Source organism: Phycodurus eques, chromosome 20 (genome assembly GCF_024500275.1).
Source record: "Phycodurus eques isolate BA_2022a chromosome 20, UOR_Pequ_1.1, whole genome shotgun sequence".
Taxonomy (NCBI): domain Eukaryota; kingdom Metazoa; phylum Chordata; class Actinopteri; order Syngnathiformes; family Syngnathidae; genus Phycodurus; species Phycodurus eques.
Window position 1 is genome coordinate 12,440,369 of NC_084544.1, and position 18,986 is coordinate 12,459,354.

The following is an 18,986-nucleotide window of genomic DNA, read 5'->3' on the forward strand; positions in this document are numbered from 1 at the left end:
GCAACGGACTACGTTGAAGAAAGTTGAGTAGTTTATTGATGACAAAAATGTGAATGAACTATGTTGAAATGAGTTGGAGTTTTATCTTGACAGAAATTGTGCTTTGTCGCCATGTTGTAGCATTTTGGTGTCAAGGAACAATGCTGAAGTGAGTTGGAGGCATTTCATTAAGACAAAAATAGTGTTTTGCCATAATCTTGTAGCATCAAAAGGTTTTTTGAGGAGGGATGCCCATTCCTCGCCGATGTTCGCTATTCGCAGCAGGAATAGGAATCCCTACAGCGCACGAGGGGGTTCGCTGTACTTTCATATTGAATTGACAAAGAAGAATATCTGACATTAACAGATATTTTCATTGTGTCGTGAATTAAGCTTCCATATCCGAAACCACAAACTGGTCAAGCCTGAAAGTGTGTAAAACCGCCAGGAAAGCAGCACTAGTGTGGGTATTAAAAGGCCTCATAAAGGCTGAATCAAACGGGCTGGCTATGATGCATTAATCATTCAGCTGGCAAGATGTGCTGATTCTGTAATGTGCTGGATGGGATGAAAGCCAGAAACTCAAGCACTAAATGGCGCACACAGCATCCAAGAATGAGAACAGGCTGCGTCCCTGTCATTCTGCTCCAGTCTCGTCCTCCGAACACAAAAGGAACGATGGCTGGTTTTCCATGCCGAATTTGTGAATCTCTCGCACAAAAAAAGACTTAACTTAACTTTTAAATTCCGCTAATAGCTACCAGTCGGTCCATGTTTTGTGGATTTGCCTAACCTCATTATTAAGTATGTGTGTCTGTCATGTTGTTATGTTTCAGGTGTTAAACCGTATCCAAAGTTCACCGCTGTCATCCACGCCGTCTCAAATCTGGTGTCTCAGTCCCAACCCATCCTCAAGCTGCTGGTGGCAGTGGCCAAGTCCCAGTACTGTGCACAGGTGAGAGATATGTTCGTATGTACATTTGTGTGTGCGTGCGTGTTAACTCTGGTGGACTGAATCTGAACAGCGCTTTGTAGCAGTGCTGCATCTGTCTCCATGGCAGCCAAGGCCCCTTCCAGCACGGCAACACGTATTGATTCCCCGGCTCGCTCCTTACCAGCATCGGAAATGAAATGGAATTTGCTCCCCAATGGCTGCTTGTGTGTGTTTGTGTGCATGTGTCTGTGTGTGTGTGTCTGTATTTACTGTGCAAGTTTCGCAAAGTCGGTGACTTTGGGTTGAAATGGTTTCAGTTAGTATATAAGAGGAGTTGTGCGTGCTAACTTGATCATCATACAGCTTTGGTATTGCACTAAGGTGGCTAGAGGGCGGGTCGAGACACACTTCAGTCCGCTTACTGACGGTGACGGATAATAATCACCAGAATGAATTGGGAGATGATAAAATTAGCCTTTTAAAAGGTTCAATTGTGGATTACACTGCTGCGGTTTTTTTCTTCGTGATTTTTAATAAAGCTGGCACAGAGATTACCATCCTGACTTTACAGCGTATGGTGGAAAAACAACCTCGATCAGGTTTTCCCATCTGTAAAAATCCTTGAAGGTTGAACTGTTTATGTGTCAATAAAATAAAAAATAACCCAAGATATATATATAGATTTTTTTTTTTAAAGCCCAACCTCACATTGCAAGGTTGCTCTTTTGTTCTCAGGACTATTCTCCCACTATAACATGATAATAGCTAAATTATGTCATTTCCCCTTGCTTTACCTTCTGTTTTTTTCAGCCTGCTTTGTGTTCTTAAGGCTGTGCATGCAGGATGGAGAGCCAGGTACACGTCCCACTACTGCCGGGCGATGAGTAGATGAGGATATAAATAAGTGAATGGAGGAGAGGGACTGGGAATAACACAGAGGGTAAAAAGAAATCTAAATTTGATGCAAAAAAAAAAAAAAAGAAAAAAGCGTTTGAGAACGCTCTGGAAGTTTTTGACACAGTGAACCCTCCTGCTGTGTATGAGAAGACAGACTTCTTGCAGCCTTGATAACGATTCACCAACAGTTTTCTGTTCCCTGCAGTCATTGCTGTGCACACACACGCACAAACACACACTCAAGTCTTGCATCCACAATCACACCATCAGCACCCTGAGAGAGCCTGTGAGCTGGCGAAGACGCCATCTGTCCTTCTAATAAAACCGAAATAGACCCTTGTAAGATCGCATTTACATGTTTGTGTGCAAGAAGATATTTAATAACTGTTATTTACCTTAGATCATGTTAGGACTCCAGCCCATAAAGAATGTTTTTATCAACATGGGCAGCATTTGCACGTTAAAATATACTCGTACTATGCGCACCACTTGTTGTGTTGTTTTTATGACGCGTTTCACTGCAGTCATTTTGACATCAGTCACCTTTTACAAGGGTCAAGGAAAAAAGCATTTAAATTGCAGGTACAAGAATTTGCAGTGCTCCCCTCATATTTGTCATTCGCTAATCGCAGATTCACCAAATTGCACTTGCTCAGTACAAAGTCCTGTCTAAGAGAGAAGTAGTGTTTTGCTGCCATCTTGTGGCATCTGTAGGCAATTATAAACCTTTTTAAAGAGGGCCTCGGTGTACTTTTATTGTCCGGGGCTGTCCACCTCCCAGAATCGTAATTGCAGTGACCACCTCCATGAACCAGGAAGTAGCATGCTAGCTAACAAGGTAATGGGCAAACACACAAAAAACAAAAACATTTGTTGGTCTTGGTGGAGGTCTTGCTCTCGACTGAGTGACTTTGTAGTTACACCGACCAGCCGCAACATTATGACCACTTGCTCACGGTTCAGGACGGTCTTCATATACGTCATGTTTCGGTTACAAACGGCGCGGAGCACAAGACGCGCTCAGTTACCGCCGTGCTTACTGTTTTTCTTTTTTTTTTTTTTTTTTTTACCTAAAATAGCTATCTTCGGGCGAGAGGCGGGGTACGCCCTGAACTGGTCGCCAGCTCATCGCAGGGCACACGCAGATGGAATGTTTAACAAAAGCATGCAAATATAGAGAAATCCCCAGTTGGGTGTACTGCAAACAAGAATTTCACAATCAGTGTTTGGAGTTGAAGCTTAGTGAATGCCAAACAAAACATCCATTTCAAGATAAGAAGAGGTAGAGATATGAGGATGTATGTACCAGTGGGTGTTAGTGTGTGCGAGGTCCGGCGGCAATCACACGGTGCATGTTTCCCCTCAAGCGTCTTGGAATCTAATAGGAGACGGGGAAGGTGCAACTTCAGATGGCATTTACGTGACCCCAGACGAGACCAAGAGCGTAATTTTGTGCACAAACGTTACATGGGGCAAGTGGGTAAGGTTACTTGTCATAATTAAAGCTGGGTCTGACAATGTGATTGGCTCAGGATTATATTGTACAAAGCATTCTCAAGCCATGATTGGAAATATTTTACCACTTCACTTGCCCTTGTGGCTCTTTAACATTCAACCAGGCAATAAATAGTTGACATTTGGCTTCTGCGGGGCAGGAAAATGTCGTTTTTATAGCACTTAAAGCTGTTTTTAAGCAAGGCATTTTCCTCATGCAGTATATTTATTTTCTCCAGATTGTTGTGCTGTGGAACTGTGACAAGCCCCTCCCCGCCAAGCACCACTGGCCCGCCACCTCCGTACCCGTCATAGTCATCGAGGGGGAAAACAAGGTGAGCCGTCCAATTCTTGTTACTTCAAATTATGTGTACCACAATATGCAGATGCTCACCCTGTTAAGACATTGTTTCATTGTGCATTTTATTCAGCTGGCAAGTGTCTGGGAGTTAATGAGTTTGAATTTGTACCGTGCTAAAGAACAGTTTGGGTGGTTTGAATTCAGGCTCAGCAATGGGCAAAATGAAAAGTAATATCGCAAGCATAATGTCGGGAAAGAGAAGAGCCTCATTGCAAATGTATGTGTATGGATGTAGTTGTTATATTTCCTTCAGCAAAATATCAAATCACTTGACGAGAGGGACAAAACCTTTTGAAGAATTGTACACTCAGCAGATTATCGTGTTTTGTTGTTTTGTTTAATGACTTTAAGCCGTTTAAACCATCCATCCATTTTCTGAGCCGCCTAACCTCACAAGGGTCGCGGGAGTGCTGGAGCCTCGCCCAGCTATCATCGCCACAGGAATAATTCAATTAAATTTGACATAGATAAATAAATCTGAAATTGTATTAGTGTCAGTACATTCTTGCAAATCATGTCCACTGGTCACAATCTGACGAGGTCTGACGTAAGAGCTATATCAAATGTGACCACGGTAGTAATGTTCTGTGGTTGCGGCGGGTGCTGTTTACTGTGTGTTACCGAGCTTGTTCTCGTCAGCACCGAAGGAAAGAGACAACATATTTTTCTCGCAAATTCCTCACTAAATTGTCCGTATTTCTACTTGGATAGCTTTAGGGGGCCAGCATAGTGAACTAATGGTTAGGCGCATCTGCCCCGCAGTTCAGAGGTCTTCACGGAGTTCCGTTCCCACTACACAGACGTAACCGGATTTTGTACGCGAGTCTGAACACGCCATCGTCTCTATCACTAACCTATGACTTGGCATACAAACAAACACTCCACACAACTCGTTGCTCCTCTGCTTGTGTCTGGTAACAGCGCGGGTTTCAGGTCAGTTCCGAATTGGCTATTATTCCGTTTCGCATCACGAAGGCCGTGGCTTGACCAAACTCGGGTGTTGACCACACACACGAAGATATGCGAGAGGAAATATTGAACGGGTTTATAACTCAAGATCGTCAGCCCGAGCCATTGTCTGAGGCGATTGGGCAGAAAAAAATGTACTCTTAACACAGTCCACGGGGGTGTCAAACTCATTTTAGTTTGTGGGTCACATTCACCTCAATTTGATCTCAAGTATGCCAGACTAGGATATTTGTGGCTTAATAAGCTATAAATAACCACTTTTCAAAAAGGTTCCCATTGTTTTGGCGCAAATATTACAAGTACATTTGAAAAATAGTCATATTTATTGATGATTAACTTTTTAAAGCAATTGAATATGAGCAATCTTTGACAGCGACACAGTGGTTCTCAAAGTGTGGTCCACGTACCGCCAGTGGCACGTGGGCTCCCTTTTAGTGGTACACAAAATAGTCACTGAATTAAATGTTTAAACAGTGCATAATCTTACATTGGTTTAAACACTTGAATCCAGCAAAGTACATATGGTAAGTAAAGTACTGTTTATTTAACGTACATGGAATACACTTTAATTGAATCGTCATTTTAGTATACTTTTCATTGTCCCGTATTTAAGCACAGTGTCAATGTTTAAACTGTCCATAATGTTACAGTTACTTACAATAATATTAAATATACCTTTGACCTTGTTTTTGATCAACACTTGGGCCTACTACGCTGCAGTATTTTAATGTTTGTCATTACGGCGGTACCTGGAGAGAGATTTTTTTTTTTAGGTGTTCCTTGGTGTTAAACGTTTGAAAATCACCGACTTACCATAAAGAAACAATTAGCCTCACATTTCAAAAGAATTGGATTAATTAATGAATTTATTTTATTTTCATTTGAAAATGAATACATAGACTTTGTGAGTTTCTCTGGAAATGGAAAAATAGCAGCGAATGTACGTGTCAGATTGAGTCCACTGGCCATATGTTTGACACCTCTGGCGCACACCACATGGTAATCGCTAAGATAATCTTTCAAACACAGACGATAAGTGAGCATTGGATGACGTCGATTGCGAGGGGAGGAAAATGCTCATATTGGACATGTAGCCCTACCTTGTCAACGCTCTAATGGACCCAATTTGAACACCGTCTTCTTCAACCTTTTACAGATTATTATTAGAATATTTCATTTCTAAGCAAGAACACACTGACCTTAAATGTTATCTGATTGAAGAGCTGAAGATACCAGACATGTTTTATGTGTTTACGCAGTTTGCAATTTTCACCCAATGTTCTTAACTGCTAATTAGTGATGCTTAATGGGGTATATGTGGATGTGAATCTACAGCTGCAATAGTCCAAAAAAGACAACAAACCCTCCCAAAAAATCTGAGTTTATTGTCTTTAGTGCCACATTTTCTCCAAATGACTGTGCACAGCTGTTACAAAAAGCCGTCTGCCCTTTGGCTTCATATTTACGACTGTAATGATTGTTTCCTTCCCGTAGGAACAAACAGGCTTGAGCTCTGTCTCAATAGATTGAGTAAATGAAACAAATACAATTTGCGATGTCGTGCTTTTATGGGATTAACAACAATCCCGCGTCTGTTTCCTCTACCAAAAACGATCGGTTGCCTTGTGAGAATCCCAACGTGCGCTTAATGTAGCCGGCACACATCGATGGTCTTTTCCCCTCTTTGCCCCCCTCCTCCTGCTGCTGGAGGCAGATTCCAGCTGTAAGAGCTCACATTCCAGGAGAGCGCCGGGAAGCCCCAGGCTAATATGTCGCACTTCTAACGTTACAAACCACCTGGGGTTTGGAAACACTCACCTCTCATCCTCTCCCTTTTCTTTTGTTATTCAGCTACTCTGTTGGTCTCTCTGTCACTATACACGAAGACACGCACGCACACACACACACCGTCCTGTCGTACTCGTCTTCTCAACTTGGTCTCACCGTCTCGAGAAGTGGCGAGTCTGAAGAGGGGTGAGGGCTTTGTTTTGTTTCTCTTATCGTGCCCGCAGGAAATCGCAGCTGTAATGATGACACAGCGAGGCCTCATTAAAAGTGAGTGGGAGGGAACGCTTTTCCAGTCTCCTCTCCGTCCTCGCTTTCTCTTTCGCCCTCTGACAATGTGGGCCACAAGCGAAACACTCGCGGGAAATGATGCTGCATATGTGAAACGTAAAAGAGACTGTGCGTCTGTGTCTGGGACATGCTTTTGTCGTAATACCCCAACAATCAAGAAATTCGAATGTAATGTATTCACTGAAAAACTCACCTGTTTGCTGGTTTTGTGCCATTTGGTGGCATCTCGCTGGAATAGTGGGGTTCACTGGACTTTAAAGACATTATTTTTTTTGTTTTGCTAAAATTAGGGCAGCCCACATGCTGCAGAGGGCCAATGGCGAATATAGATTTTGTGGACCTGACGATTTGGGGCGAAGCCTAGGGGTGGCTGCATTTGGCGACCCAAATCTAAAAAAGCGACTGCGAACCGCAAGCCACACACCAGCCTCTGGTGGCTACCCTGTGGATTTCACCGATTGCGGCTGTGATCCGGAAGCTAATTCCCGCGGTAAACGGGGGATGACTTGTATGCAGTGTTCAAATTCATTCTCGCATTCAGAGATACAAATCTGATAAGAAAGTTTGTGAATAATCCTTGGTTGTCTTTATCTGTTAACAAATGCAAAAGACAACATAGCTCTTTAAAAACTGTGAAGTAACACAACAAAATACCGATCCCACGCATTCTTGCTCTTTTCTCCAATCTCGGGGGCGACGAAGCCCTGTTGAGAGCGAGGTCGCGTCGCCCAAGTGCACCGGGCTCCCGCCGCCAGGTGTTTGAAAAGAAATAAGGTCAACTGACATTGAACTGTAAGAGCTTTTCAGAACAGATGGTATTTTAAAAAGACACAGTATGAAATTGCAATACTCCCCAGTTTGTTAGCTTGGAATCGTGTTTACTTAAGTGTGCGTGTGTCCATCACAGTTCTGAGTGTCTGAGCTGTGTCTTGTTGTGTGGGAGGTTGACCGCACACACACACACACACGCACACACACACACTGCTGCTCACTCATCTGGGTGTTTTTCATCACAGCAGACCTAAATATTAAGATTCACCACCCACGTATCTCTATCACTTCCAGTACACAGTACTCTGGTGTATACTAATACTTTGACAGCATTTATATGATTAATTTACATGCATTTACACATTTATATTTGATTTACTACGATTATTATTATTATTATAGTGTTTAGCAGATTGGCAAAGTAACCTAACGTGTTTACTTACCCCGTAGAGCTGCATTTGCACACTTAATGCCACCCAATAAAAGAGCCGTATCTTCCTTTACAATTATGACAATGCTCAGTTTTGAAAGCTATTAGCAATGCGTATATGACAATGTAAGAATGTTTATTCAGTAATAGACTATAAGTACAATGATTCGTAATTAGACATTGCAGCGATCTGATCGGTTTGATCGGTATCGGCCGATAATTAGCATTTTATGCTGATCGGCCAATCGGCTTTCATGTCATAATTCGCCGATCCAATCGATGACGTCATCGTTCGGCTTTGCAAAAGACGTTTACTCCGCGTCGCCGTCGCGTATGAATCCAAACAGCTAGTTTTATTTTTAGTCTCGTCGCGTGTCTTGTGGCGTAGGACTGTAACTGTTTTTCATAATAAAATGGGAAAGTTGAACATTTTGATTTTGTAATTATTTGAATTAGTTGAAAACAATATATATTTGAGTTGATTTCTTCATTATTGGAATAGTGGAAATTTGTAGTATGAGCTGGACATTTTTGATGTTGTTCTCGGTGGGGAAATGTGAATATTTTGGATCTTCCAAAAAGCGAATGTAAGAATACAATCAAAATAAAGAACGTTGGTGCAGTATAAACAACATACTATGTTAATGCGTAAGACCATTAAAGGGAACATATTTTGCCAAACCAACTTTTTCTAGTATTTGGGATGTCATATTGTCTCTATATCGCTTCAGTAAATGTCAAATATGAATTAAAATTGTCCACACATTCCTGAGTTCAAGAGACTTTTCTGTTGAGAGGCCTGAAATCAGGTCATTCGAATTTGTCGAGCTTATCTACATCACTAACAAAGATCTCCACCTACCTCTCCGCTCCCGAGCCAGCGCTGTCAACATAACAAACACGTGTGTTCTCACAAGTGGGTCTTCTACACGGAGGCAAACAATCAGAGGAAAAGGGGTGGTCCTAGCCAAATATGGACAAAGCGGCTACAAAAATGGGTCAAACAGAAGTAGCGCTTAGAGGGGCCTCTTCTGGACACTTTTATGACGAAACCGAGGTGTTTTTTTTTTATTAAATTGACTTTTATACTAAGTCCATGTTAGAGGGTCTCTCGATGGAGGTCTAAATAGCCAAAATACAGAATAATACAATAGTATGTCCGCTGAAGAGCATTCACGCAATAATATTTTAAGATCCATGAGAGGGAAGCGGTATGATTACAAAAGGTGGAGTTAGTTTGTACACTGGATGTCATTGTATTGTGTAGGTGTAGCAAATGTTTTGGCTAGAAAGAGTATATAGTTTCCAACTGTGGGGGGGGGCAGGAGGAAGAAATGTAGGCTTGTGCCAAATGTTGGACACATGACTCAAGTCGTTTCTGGTTGCGTGGTTTCTATGTTTATTGATTCTGAAGAGAAAGATGACACTGGACCAATCATGGAAGCCTGTATCAGCACTGTTGCTGTTAACATGGCGCAGCTTGCAATCGAGCAAAAAGATCTTGTTTTTTTCTGGTTAGTGATGTCACAGCTTGAAATAACCTGAGGGTCAAATGTTAAGGGAAAATTGGGGAAGGGGAGTCGAATATGTGTACGTGGTTAACCATGATCAATCACTCTTTGGATCCATTCAATGTCTGATGAATGGATTGAGTTGATTGAGTCTGTACTTCCATATAATAAGAGAATGACTTTTAAAGAAGGGTTGACGAACATAATGGACAATCAGGAAGGTATTTCAGGAATTGCTCTCATACACCTGAGAGGCAATCCTGAATGGACTAATCTGAATGGAACAACACGGTTTCAATGCATTGTGCTTCCTGTCTCGCCCCGCAGGTGATGAGCAGCCGCTTCTTCCCCTACGAGACCATAGTGACCGATGCCGTCCTCAGCCTGGATGAAGACACGGTGTTGTCCACCACAGAGGTGTGTTGATGTATGCCAAATGACTTTACCTTTGGACAAAAACTTTCATAAATGTCAGATTCTACTCACATTTGCTTTGTCATTCAGTGTGGAACCTATTTTATTTATTTATTTTAAATTACTTCAAAATCTCCTTCAGGGTGCCTCCATACTTTTCGTTTTCCCTTCAGTGACATCCTCATATCTGACAGTTCAGGTCACAGTGACCTCTTCAGTAAACCTACAAAATACAAAAAGCTTTCTTCCTGTTTTCCAGTCACACTCTTTGGGGGGAGCTAAATCGAAATCCATTTCGTGGTGAGCAATTCTGTGTGTCATTATTCATGGTGGTATTCATCAATATGACGAAACATCTGGTCACTCGAATCTTGTATAGGTCACCAAACATGGCCTTAAATTACAAATTATAATGCCTTTTTTTTTTTTTTTTTAACTGTTTCTATGTTTGGGGGAAAATGTGCTTCCCTTTTGTGTTGTTAATGATAAAAACACACACAAACACACATTTTCAACATTGTAACCAATTTTTAAAATGTGAGTGACCCCACACATGATGAGGAAAAAAACATTTACGTGTTCTTACTGCTGTTATAGTGTCTGTTGTTCCTCACTTAATGATATACTTACGGACGATCAGATGTCTGGCGTAGTACCAAGACTGACCTGTGAGAGGCAGCATGGTGTCACAGTGCGTCCATAGTGCCGGAACATACAAAGAAGAAAGACTAGTAGTGCCGCAATCGAAAAACAACAGTGAACATGGTGGTGGCAGCATCATGCCGTGGGGGTGTTTTTCAGCTGCAGGGACAGGACGACTGGTTGCAATCGAAGGAAATATGAACGCGGCCAAGTACAGGGATATCCTGTGTAATATTTCAGTTTTTCTTTCAGTTTTTCTTCTCTAAAAAAAAAAAGGAGGGGGGGGGGGGGGGGTCTGAATACTTTCCTACCCCCAGAATTTTGAGGTCAACTTTGGGGGTGAATATTATACATGGGTGTGCATTATACACAAGAAATTACGGTATTTGGTTTGAACACTTTTGATGGCCCCCAAGTAAGAAGGCTGCTGGCATCTACTTTGTTTGGTCAACAAAGCCCGCAACCCCTGTGAAATGTCCCATTTGTATTTACTGTATTTATTTTAAACGAAGCAACACAAATTTTGAAAATATTGACAAATTCCAGGTGTGTGAATTAAGTTGAGAAATGAACAAAAAAATAAAAAAGTGTTTTGCAGCATATTTGTATATTTGTGGGTGTTTATTTTTAATAATTAGCTGATTACATTCGAACTCAAATAGTAGTCTGTGCACACCTGCTACCAAATTAAAATAATGCAAATGAATTACAAATGCAAGTCACTGATGGCGTAGTGGTACACTCGCCTGACTTTGGTGCGGGCAGCGTGGGTTCAGTTCCCACTCAGTGACGTTATGAATGTGAGTGCGAATGGTCGTCCGTGTCTATATGTGCCCTGCGACTGACCGCCGACCAGTTCAGGGTGTAGTCCGCCTTTTGCCCGAAGTCAGCTGGGATAGGCTCCAGCGCCCCGCGACCCTAACCAGGATAAGCGGTATTGAAAATGGATGGAATTACAAATGCATTTCAGCTGTTCCCATGGAGTGTTTTTTTTTTTTTTTTTTTTTTTTTTTACTGACATTTACCATGACTAAATCCGGTTATTAAAAAAAAAAAAAATTGTTTCCGTTCAAATGTCACCGTCTGTGTGCAGGTGGACTTTGCCTTCACCGTGTGGCAGAGTTTTCCCGAGCGAATCGTGGGCTATCCCGCACGCAGCCACTTCTGGGACGGCAACAAGGAGCGTTGGGGTTATACCTCCAAGTGGACCAATGACTACTCTATGGTGCTGACAGGCGCCGCCATCTATCACAGGTATAGTACTTTTCCTTATGCTGTACTTCAGTGTTGGGCCACCGTTATATTTCCTTTGTTTGATGAAGACCATATAGACAGTGATCCCCCACTGGAGTTCATCATTCGATGACAAATCTCTCACATTTAGTTCTTCGCTTTACTGCATGTGATCTTAATCTCCAGAAATTTCACACGTTCGTCAGTGTTGGTCAAATGCAGTCAATTGACTCTTCATTAGGTATGAATCCAAATTCATATTTTAAAAGAATCATCATTTATAAAGATAATAACCGTCAAGTAGTGGTGTAAAACTGCCCTGTATCATACTAACAGGTATTCATGAAGCTCAATAAATAAGGTAAGCAGAACAGCTTAAATGATCATGAAGGGCAATTATACACCATTGTGAACTCAAACACAATCATAAACATAATTTGTTATATCTTTATATGCATGGATAGATCTCCATTGCTTATTTCACACTTTAAATTTGCACGCTGCTCTGATTTAGCGCTGCCTTGCACATCAACTTGTTTTCATTTTCACGTCTCCCTTCTTTGCTTGTTTTGTCTTTCTTGCGCTGTGACGCACGAGCCACATCATCGTTACGGTGTCCTCAGAAGACCGTGAACCTCATAAATTTATAATCACCTAATTCTATTATTATGTATACACAATGGCCAAGCAGCAGTCATGGAAAATAATGACAACCAAGTATAAATACGAACTGTTCAGTTTGTTTAAAAAAATATTTCGTGAAAAGAAATATGTCACATATCTGTGAAGGGGGGAAACAAAGGTAATAATTAATTCACAATTAAGAAATTAATTTAACAATAAAGGTATCGATTGATCCCTCTCTGATAGTGATAATCAAAACTAAGCATTATTATTGTTGTAAAAGTGTATTAATTGTTACTAGCAAGGTAGCTCTTGTATTATGTCATTAGTCAGTGCGAGGACTTGGCATTGGAAAGGAGGTGAGATCCTGTCTTTCGCTCAGCGGTGTGAATGGTTTCTACCGTGTCTTGCAGGTATTACCACTACCTGTACACCCACTACCTGCCCTCTAGTCTCAAGACCATGGTGGATCAGCTGGCCAACTGTGAGGACATCCTCATGAACTTCCTGGTCTCTGCCGTCACCAAGCTACCGCCGATCAAGGTCACGCAGAAGAAACAGTACAAGGAGACCATGATGGGACAGGTGAGGCCGTAACACAGCTCCCATAAATGTTTTGTGTGTGTGTCATTTTGGATATGGATTACACAAAGTCCAGTTCAATTAAGCGGAGGCGCCAATGGGGCACTTCCGGTCCCTTCTGCATCGCACGCAGAGATTTTGTTCTACATGGAGGTCCGTAGTCTCTCCATTTGTGCTTCAGAGCACGTGACCTCCAAACGGCAACGGCATCCTGGGTCATTTTGGTCCTTTTGGCGAGGGTTAGTCGTCAGCGCTCCACAACCAAACAAAACTGCTTGGTGCCTTTTGGCACACTACACCAAACTCTTCTTCTTTTCCTTACTTGCTTTGACAAAGTTGAGTGCTTTTATACTTCTTATACTTCATAATCAGACTATAATTTGGCCAATAGTAAAGCATTACCAAGTTTTTAATCAGTTTAATCTCATGTGTGTTTAGGTACAGTGTTCTGATGAAATGACTTTATTCGGATATATTTCATATGGAATTGAAAAGGAAAAAAGTCACGCTGCCCGTCAAAATTTTAGGCCATTTCAAATTCAAAGTGTGCGTTCGATTTTTCACGGATTTCAAGGACATTCAGATGGTGGAGAGTTGGAAGAAGCCACATGAATGAAAAGGCCTTAATTCCAGTGCCAGGGGCTTGAAAAAGGACTTAAGAGTGAACGGGAGGCTCGGGCCCAAAGATCATATACTGTAATGTTCCGTTTATAATAGGCATTTCTTTCCCCAAAGAAAATTGGTGGCGTGCCCTCTCCGGGTCGGGGATGAGATCCTGCCCCAAGTGGAGGAGTTCAAGTATCTTGGCCCTTCATGTTTTCTTTAAAGAATTGTACCCATCTTACAAATTCTGCCTGGGTAATCAAACACATGAGCACAAATGTGTGCTGTCTCATTTACTAAATAAAAATAGGGCTGTGAATTTCAAAATAAGAGCAAGAAAAGAAAGTATTACGTGTTCAAATAAAGTGCTTAACTTCAGAATAGTTTTTGGGGAAAAAACTAACAAAATGGTTTGATCATATGGGTAGAAGCAAAATCATGCATTGTAAAACTGCATTATAAATAGATAGAAGGGTTTTCCAGAATTTCGAGGTCAACTTTGTGGGTGCGCATTATACACGAGAAGTTACGGTAAGTACATGGATAACTCTTGTATGATGTTGAATAAATGCTCAAATTATTTAATGTCTGCCCTGCTTCTAATTTGAAAACGCCTTGTAAACTAAACATTACAGATAACCTTAATAAGGCACAAGTTGGAACAATTCCTGCGAACATTTAGGCACTATCACAACTATTTTCTTCATCTTTTGGGATGGACTTTAGACTTTTAGGTGATCGTGTGAACATGGCTTACAAAAAGGAGTGTTAATTCTCCATTTTCCTCCCCCCCAGTCTTCAAGGGCATCTCGCTGGGCCGACCCGGACCACTTCGCTCAGCGGCAGACGTGCATGAACAAATTTGCCAGCTGGTTTGGCGCCATGCCGCTGGTCCGCTCCCAGATGAGACTGGATCCGGTCCTGTTCAAGGACCAGGTGTCCATCCTGCGCAAGAAATACAGGGACATCGAGAGGCTCTGACAGGACCGGCCCCCCCTCGGGCCGGACCCCACCCGGGGGGATGTGTGAGGGCGGGGGACAATGAAGCTCCGCCCTCCACGCCAGTGAACATTAGCGCTGTTGCTGATTTGAACAGATGTTTGGGAGTGCGGAAGAAGAACAAAAACAAACATGGGGACACTAAACAGTAGATTGCGCACACTGCTGAAAACAACAACAACAACTCTTGGATACATATTTTTTTGTGGATGTCATTGACTATCCTGCTCTCCCAGCGGGTCCGTACAAGAGGGAAGGTGTCTTTTTGTCAGTGTTTCTGATAACAACGCCCACTGCAAAATGCCCCCCAGGAACTCCTAGCAATCCATCTCGCTTTAGGACATAATACAGGACTTGCTCACACCCCGACCCGACTTCGACCCTCCCACTGCTTGATCGCCTGATTTGATTTTTGTACAAATCAGCTGTCTCTGAGATTGTTGGAATACAGAGAATCATCCATTTTTCTTTTGTTTTTTTGATTTGAAGGATGTTGACATGATTATATCCTGATGAGATTTTAATCATAATACTGTACTTCTTCATGGTCGCCACTATTGACACAGCTTGAAATCTCAAATCCTGTCCCCGATCCTCTGTTTTATTTTGTTTTCACTAGTCTGTGTTTCACTCATTCATTTCACATCTTATTGTCCCCTGACTCTTTTACTTTTCTGTGTGTGTGCGTGTGTGAGCCCTGTAAAGACAGCTCATCCAACCATAAGTTTGAGTACATTTTCCCTCCATTGCAGTCAAGCTAAATGAATATTTTGGGATGGAATGGAGCAAAACCCAGAATGTTCTAACCCAAACTGCCATTTCATCTTGCGCCGTTGGCCAGAAATGTAACATCCTTGCCGGCCTTTTCCTATTTGTGCAAACACTATCATTTCCTGGGAGTGCCATTTTGACATCAGGTCTGCCTTTAGAATTATTTATTGCACATTTACGCTGCCTGTATTAGTTTGAGACACCTAGTTGCTCCTTTGAAATGCCCCTCAGTCCAGTAACCATAGTTTTCTTTATTGTTGTGAGATTATTATTTTTTTGCAATGAGCAGCATCTCTCCGAACAATGCTGTCATATTAACATCAAACAGGCTGACAGTTTGCACCTTAATTGGCGAGATCAGAAGTCTACTCGGACACTTGAATTGGGGGGGATGATAAAAAAAAAAAATTTAAAAAAAAAACGTGCATTTTGTTGCCTTTCTGTCAGGCTCTCATTCAGCCAAAGCTGTGAATCACTAACTGACTTTTTTGTATGTTATTATTTTTGGAATATGCAACAGTGCCATATAGGGGTGATGTTGCCGTGATAAAGAGGCTAATCTCGAAAATGTCACAGCAAAATTAAATAGAAGCCAAATCACGAGGAAGTACAAGTACAGTGGAACCTTAAAGCTTTTCCTAAAAGATATAATGGAAACAGAAAGAATACAAGCCAAGCTATTAGCATCATCCATCCATTTTCTGTACCGCTTATCCTCACCAGGGTCGCGGCCGTGCTGGAGGCAATCCCAGCGGATTGTGGGTGTGTACAGAAAGCTACTCGGGCCACACAGAAAAAAAATAAAATAATTGAAGAAATTTTTCCTCACATTAACAATATGACTTTATTCTCATCATTTGTTTTCTCTTCAGTGTGGCCCGAATACTTCTTCACAGGAAATTTCGAGTTGACAAACATACTTGGAACAGATTCAAATGTATTGCTATCCAGACCAATCAAGTTATTTTTGCATATTAGAAGCCCTACTTCCACCGCCCAATTTGAAATCTCATGTATTTCCTTTGCAGTCCTGTTTCTTTTATTTGATTTCTTCGTGGCGAAAGTGTTCATCTACAGCACTTTTTTCAAGCATCTGTTCCCCATTTTGTCTTGAATTCACATCAAGCCTTTTTTTAATGCCTGATTGTTTGAATAATTGTCACAGATCACCAAGAAAATTGCATATCCCGCAAGTTTGCCGACAACTCCCTGCACTGTACAGAAACATATTTATTTTTTGTAAACAAGACTGGTTCGACTATAAAGTGACATTAAGATGATCCTGCATTGCAAAGGGGAGTTAAAGTATTTATTCAGTTTTATGTTCACACGCCAATAAGACCACCCATATTAAGTTTCACTCAACATTGTTTTTTGTTGAGGTTTTTTTTCCCCCTGGGAACCAACCACTGGTGTCCCACTTGTAATAAAGTGGAACATTTTGTAAGAGTTTTAACTTTGACGATCACATACGCCATTGGTCTAAAATTGGATTGGGGTGTGCCATGTTGGCTCTCAGCGGGAGTCAAACTGCAAAGGCCCGATAAAAAGTAGCGTGGAGAATGACACGCAGTTGCACCAGATGGAAACGTTGTGGTTATTGCACGTGATAACGACTGAGGGACGGTGACACACTCGTGCTGCGTTTGCCTCATCCACACTGCTCGCCTCGAGTTGGCACAGAGAATTGTGTTCGTCTTTTTTTTTTTCTTTCAGAGAGTCCAGAGTTAGATTTTGCACGTGATTCATTTCAGCTGATCACAAAGATAACCTCTGCAAGCTCGCAATTGGGTCAGAACAAACAAAATAATATGCAACTTCTACAATTTTGGGGGAGAAAGGTCTTCCCAAATGGGGGGAAAAACAAAACAAAAAATGTGCCAGATGGTAGATGTTTATCTTGATTTGTGCCTTTTGTCAACGTGAGTTCTTGCACTTCCGAGGAACATCTGTTGTGCTTATCAATGCCCGCTTATTTGTTGTCATATCACCACAAACCCCCTTTACATCTTAGCATTTGCACACCCATGTTTCGGATTATTTGTCTTCGCGTCTGTAGTCACGTGATCCACCAGAAGCTGATGTGTGAGGTCAAACTAGACGTGCGGCTGTCCTGATGCCTTCTCCTCTCCCCTCCTCCTACTATGTAAAGACTTTTATAGAGGTCACAAATGAGATAGATAAATGATTTTGTAAGGATGATTTATAATAAAATAAACTCATTTGACGATACACGTCTCATTTGGTCATTGGTGGTGTAGTGGTCCACTCGCTTGACTTCCGTCTGTGTGGGTCCATTACCACTCAGTGATTGCGAATGGAAATTTTGATCACCTTCAGCTCTAAAGTTCAACACAGTTCAACCACCCCCCCCCCCCCCCCCCCCCCCGTCACTCTATTATCCTCCCCTTCTGCCATCCTCTCACTTTCATTTGGACACAAATATTCTCAAATGGGATCCCCCAAAGGTCAGAATACAGTGGCCACAATTCATGACAGTGGGATACAACTGTCAGAATGTGGGACCTCACTCCATTTTTCTGATGGTCAATCCCAACACCCCAAAAATTTGACCCCGCCCTTCCGACATCACTCACCTTCATCTGGATACAAATATTCTCAAATGGCAAATGTTACTTCACTGCTGCTGCCTCTAGTTTGCTGCCGTCATCTAGCGGGCACAACTCAAATCATTGTTAGTAACAAAAAAGGCAAAAACATGCCCGAGCGAGGTACCACTCTAGACTGTAAAAATACAAAATAATAATAATAATAATTGCTTAAAATCTGCCATATAGTTGGGGAGTGAACGATGGAGCGGTTCAGCGTACAACAATATATTGCCAAAACTATTTGCTCACATATTTGTGACATCGCATTCCTAATCCATAGGGTTCAATATGACATCAGTCTACACTTTGCAACTATAAGAGCTTCAACTCTTCAGGGAAGGCTGTCCACAACGTTTAGGAGTGTCTTTATGGGAATTTATGACCTTTCTTCCAGAAGCGCATTTGTGAGGTCACACACTGATGTTGGACAAGAGGGCCTTGGCTCTCAGTCTCCACTCTAATACTTCCCAAAGTTTTTTTTTTTTTTTTTAATAAATCTGGTTGAGGTCAGGAGTTAAGGCCAGTCAAGTTCATCCACACCAGACTCTGTCATCCATGTCTTTGTGCACCTTGCTTTGTCCACTGGTGCACAGCCATGTTGGAAGAGGAAGGGGGCTAGCTCCAAACTGTTCCCACATAGTTGGGAGCATGGAATTGTCCAAAATCTCTTGGTATGCTGAAGCATTCAGCGTTCCTTTCACTGGAACTAAGTGGCCAAGCCCAACTCCTGGAAAAACAACCCCACACCATAATCCCCCCTCCACCAAACTTTACACTTCGCACAATGCAGTCAGACAAGTTCTGTTCTCTTTGCAACCGCCAAACCCAGACTCATCCATCAGATGGCCAGATGGAGAAGCGTATTTCGTCACTCCAGAAACCGCGTTACACCACTGCATCTGACACTTTGCATTGCACTTAGTGATGTAAGGCTTGGATGCAGCAGCTCGGCCATGGAAACCCATTCCGTGAAGCCCTCTGCGCACTGTTCTTGAGCTAATCTGTCAGCCACATGAAGTTTGGAGGTCTGTAGCGATTGACTCGGCAGAAAGTTGACGACCTCTTCACACTATGCGCCTCAGCA

General features: G+C 42.1%; 1 protein-coding gene across 1 annotated transcript in view; it reads left to right on the forward strand.

The window, feature by feature from the left end:
- Nucleotides 1-16,987, forward strand: part of LOC133395353 (exostosin-1b) — a 106,798-nt gene extending 89,811 nt beyond the window's left edge. The window contains exons 6-11 of the mRNA XM_061664130.1: nucleotides 816-934; nucleotides 3,544-3,639; nucleotides 9,750-9,839; nucleotides 11,572-11,732; nucleotides 12,749-12,920; nucleotides 14,316-16,987. Of these exons, the coding sequence (XP_061520114.1) occupies nucleotides 816-934; nucleotides 3,544-3,639; nucleotides 9,750-9,839; nucleotides 11,572-11,732; nucleotides 12,749-12,920; nucleotides 14,316-14,501 (824 nt within the window). The 3' untranslated portion in view covers nucleotides 14,502-16,987. The remainder of the gene's footprint in view (nucleotides 1-815; nucleotides 935-3,543; nucleotides 3,640-9,749; nucleotides 9,840-11,571; nucleotides 11,733-12,748; nucleotides 12,921-14,315) is intronic.
- Nucleotides 16,988-18,986: the final 1,999 nt, after the last annotated feature.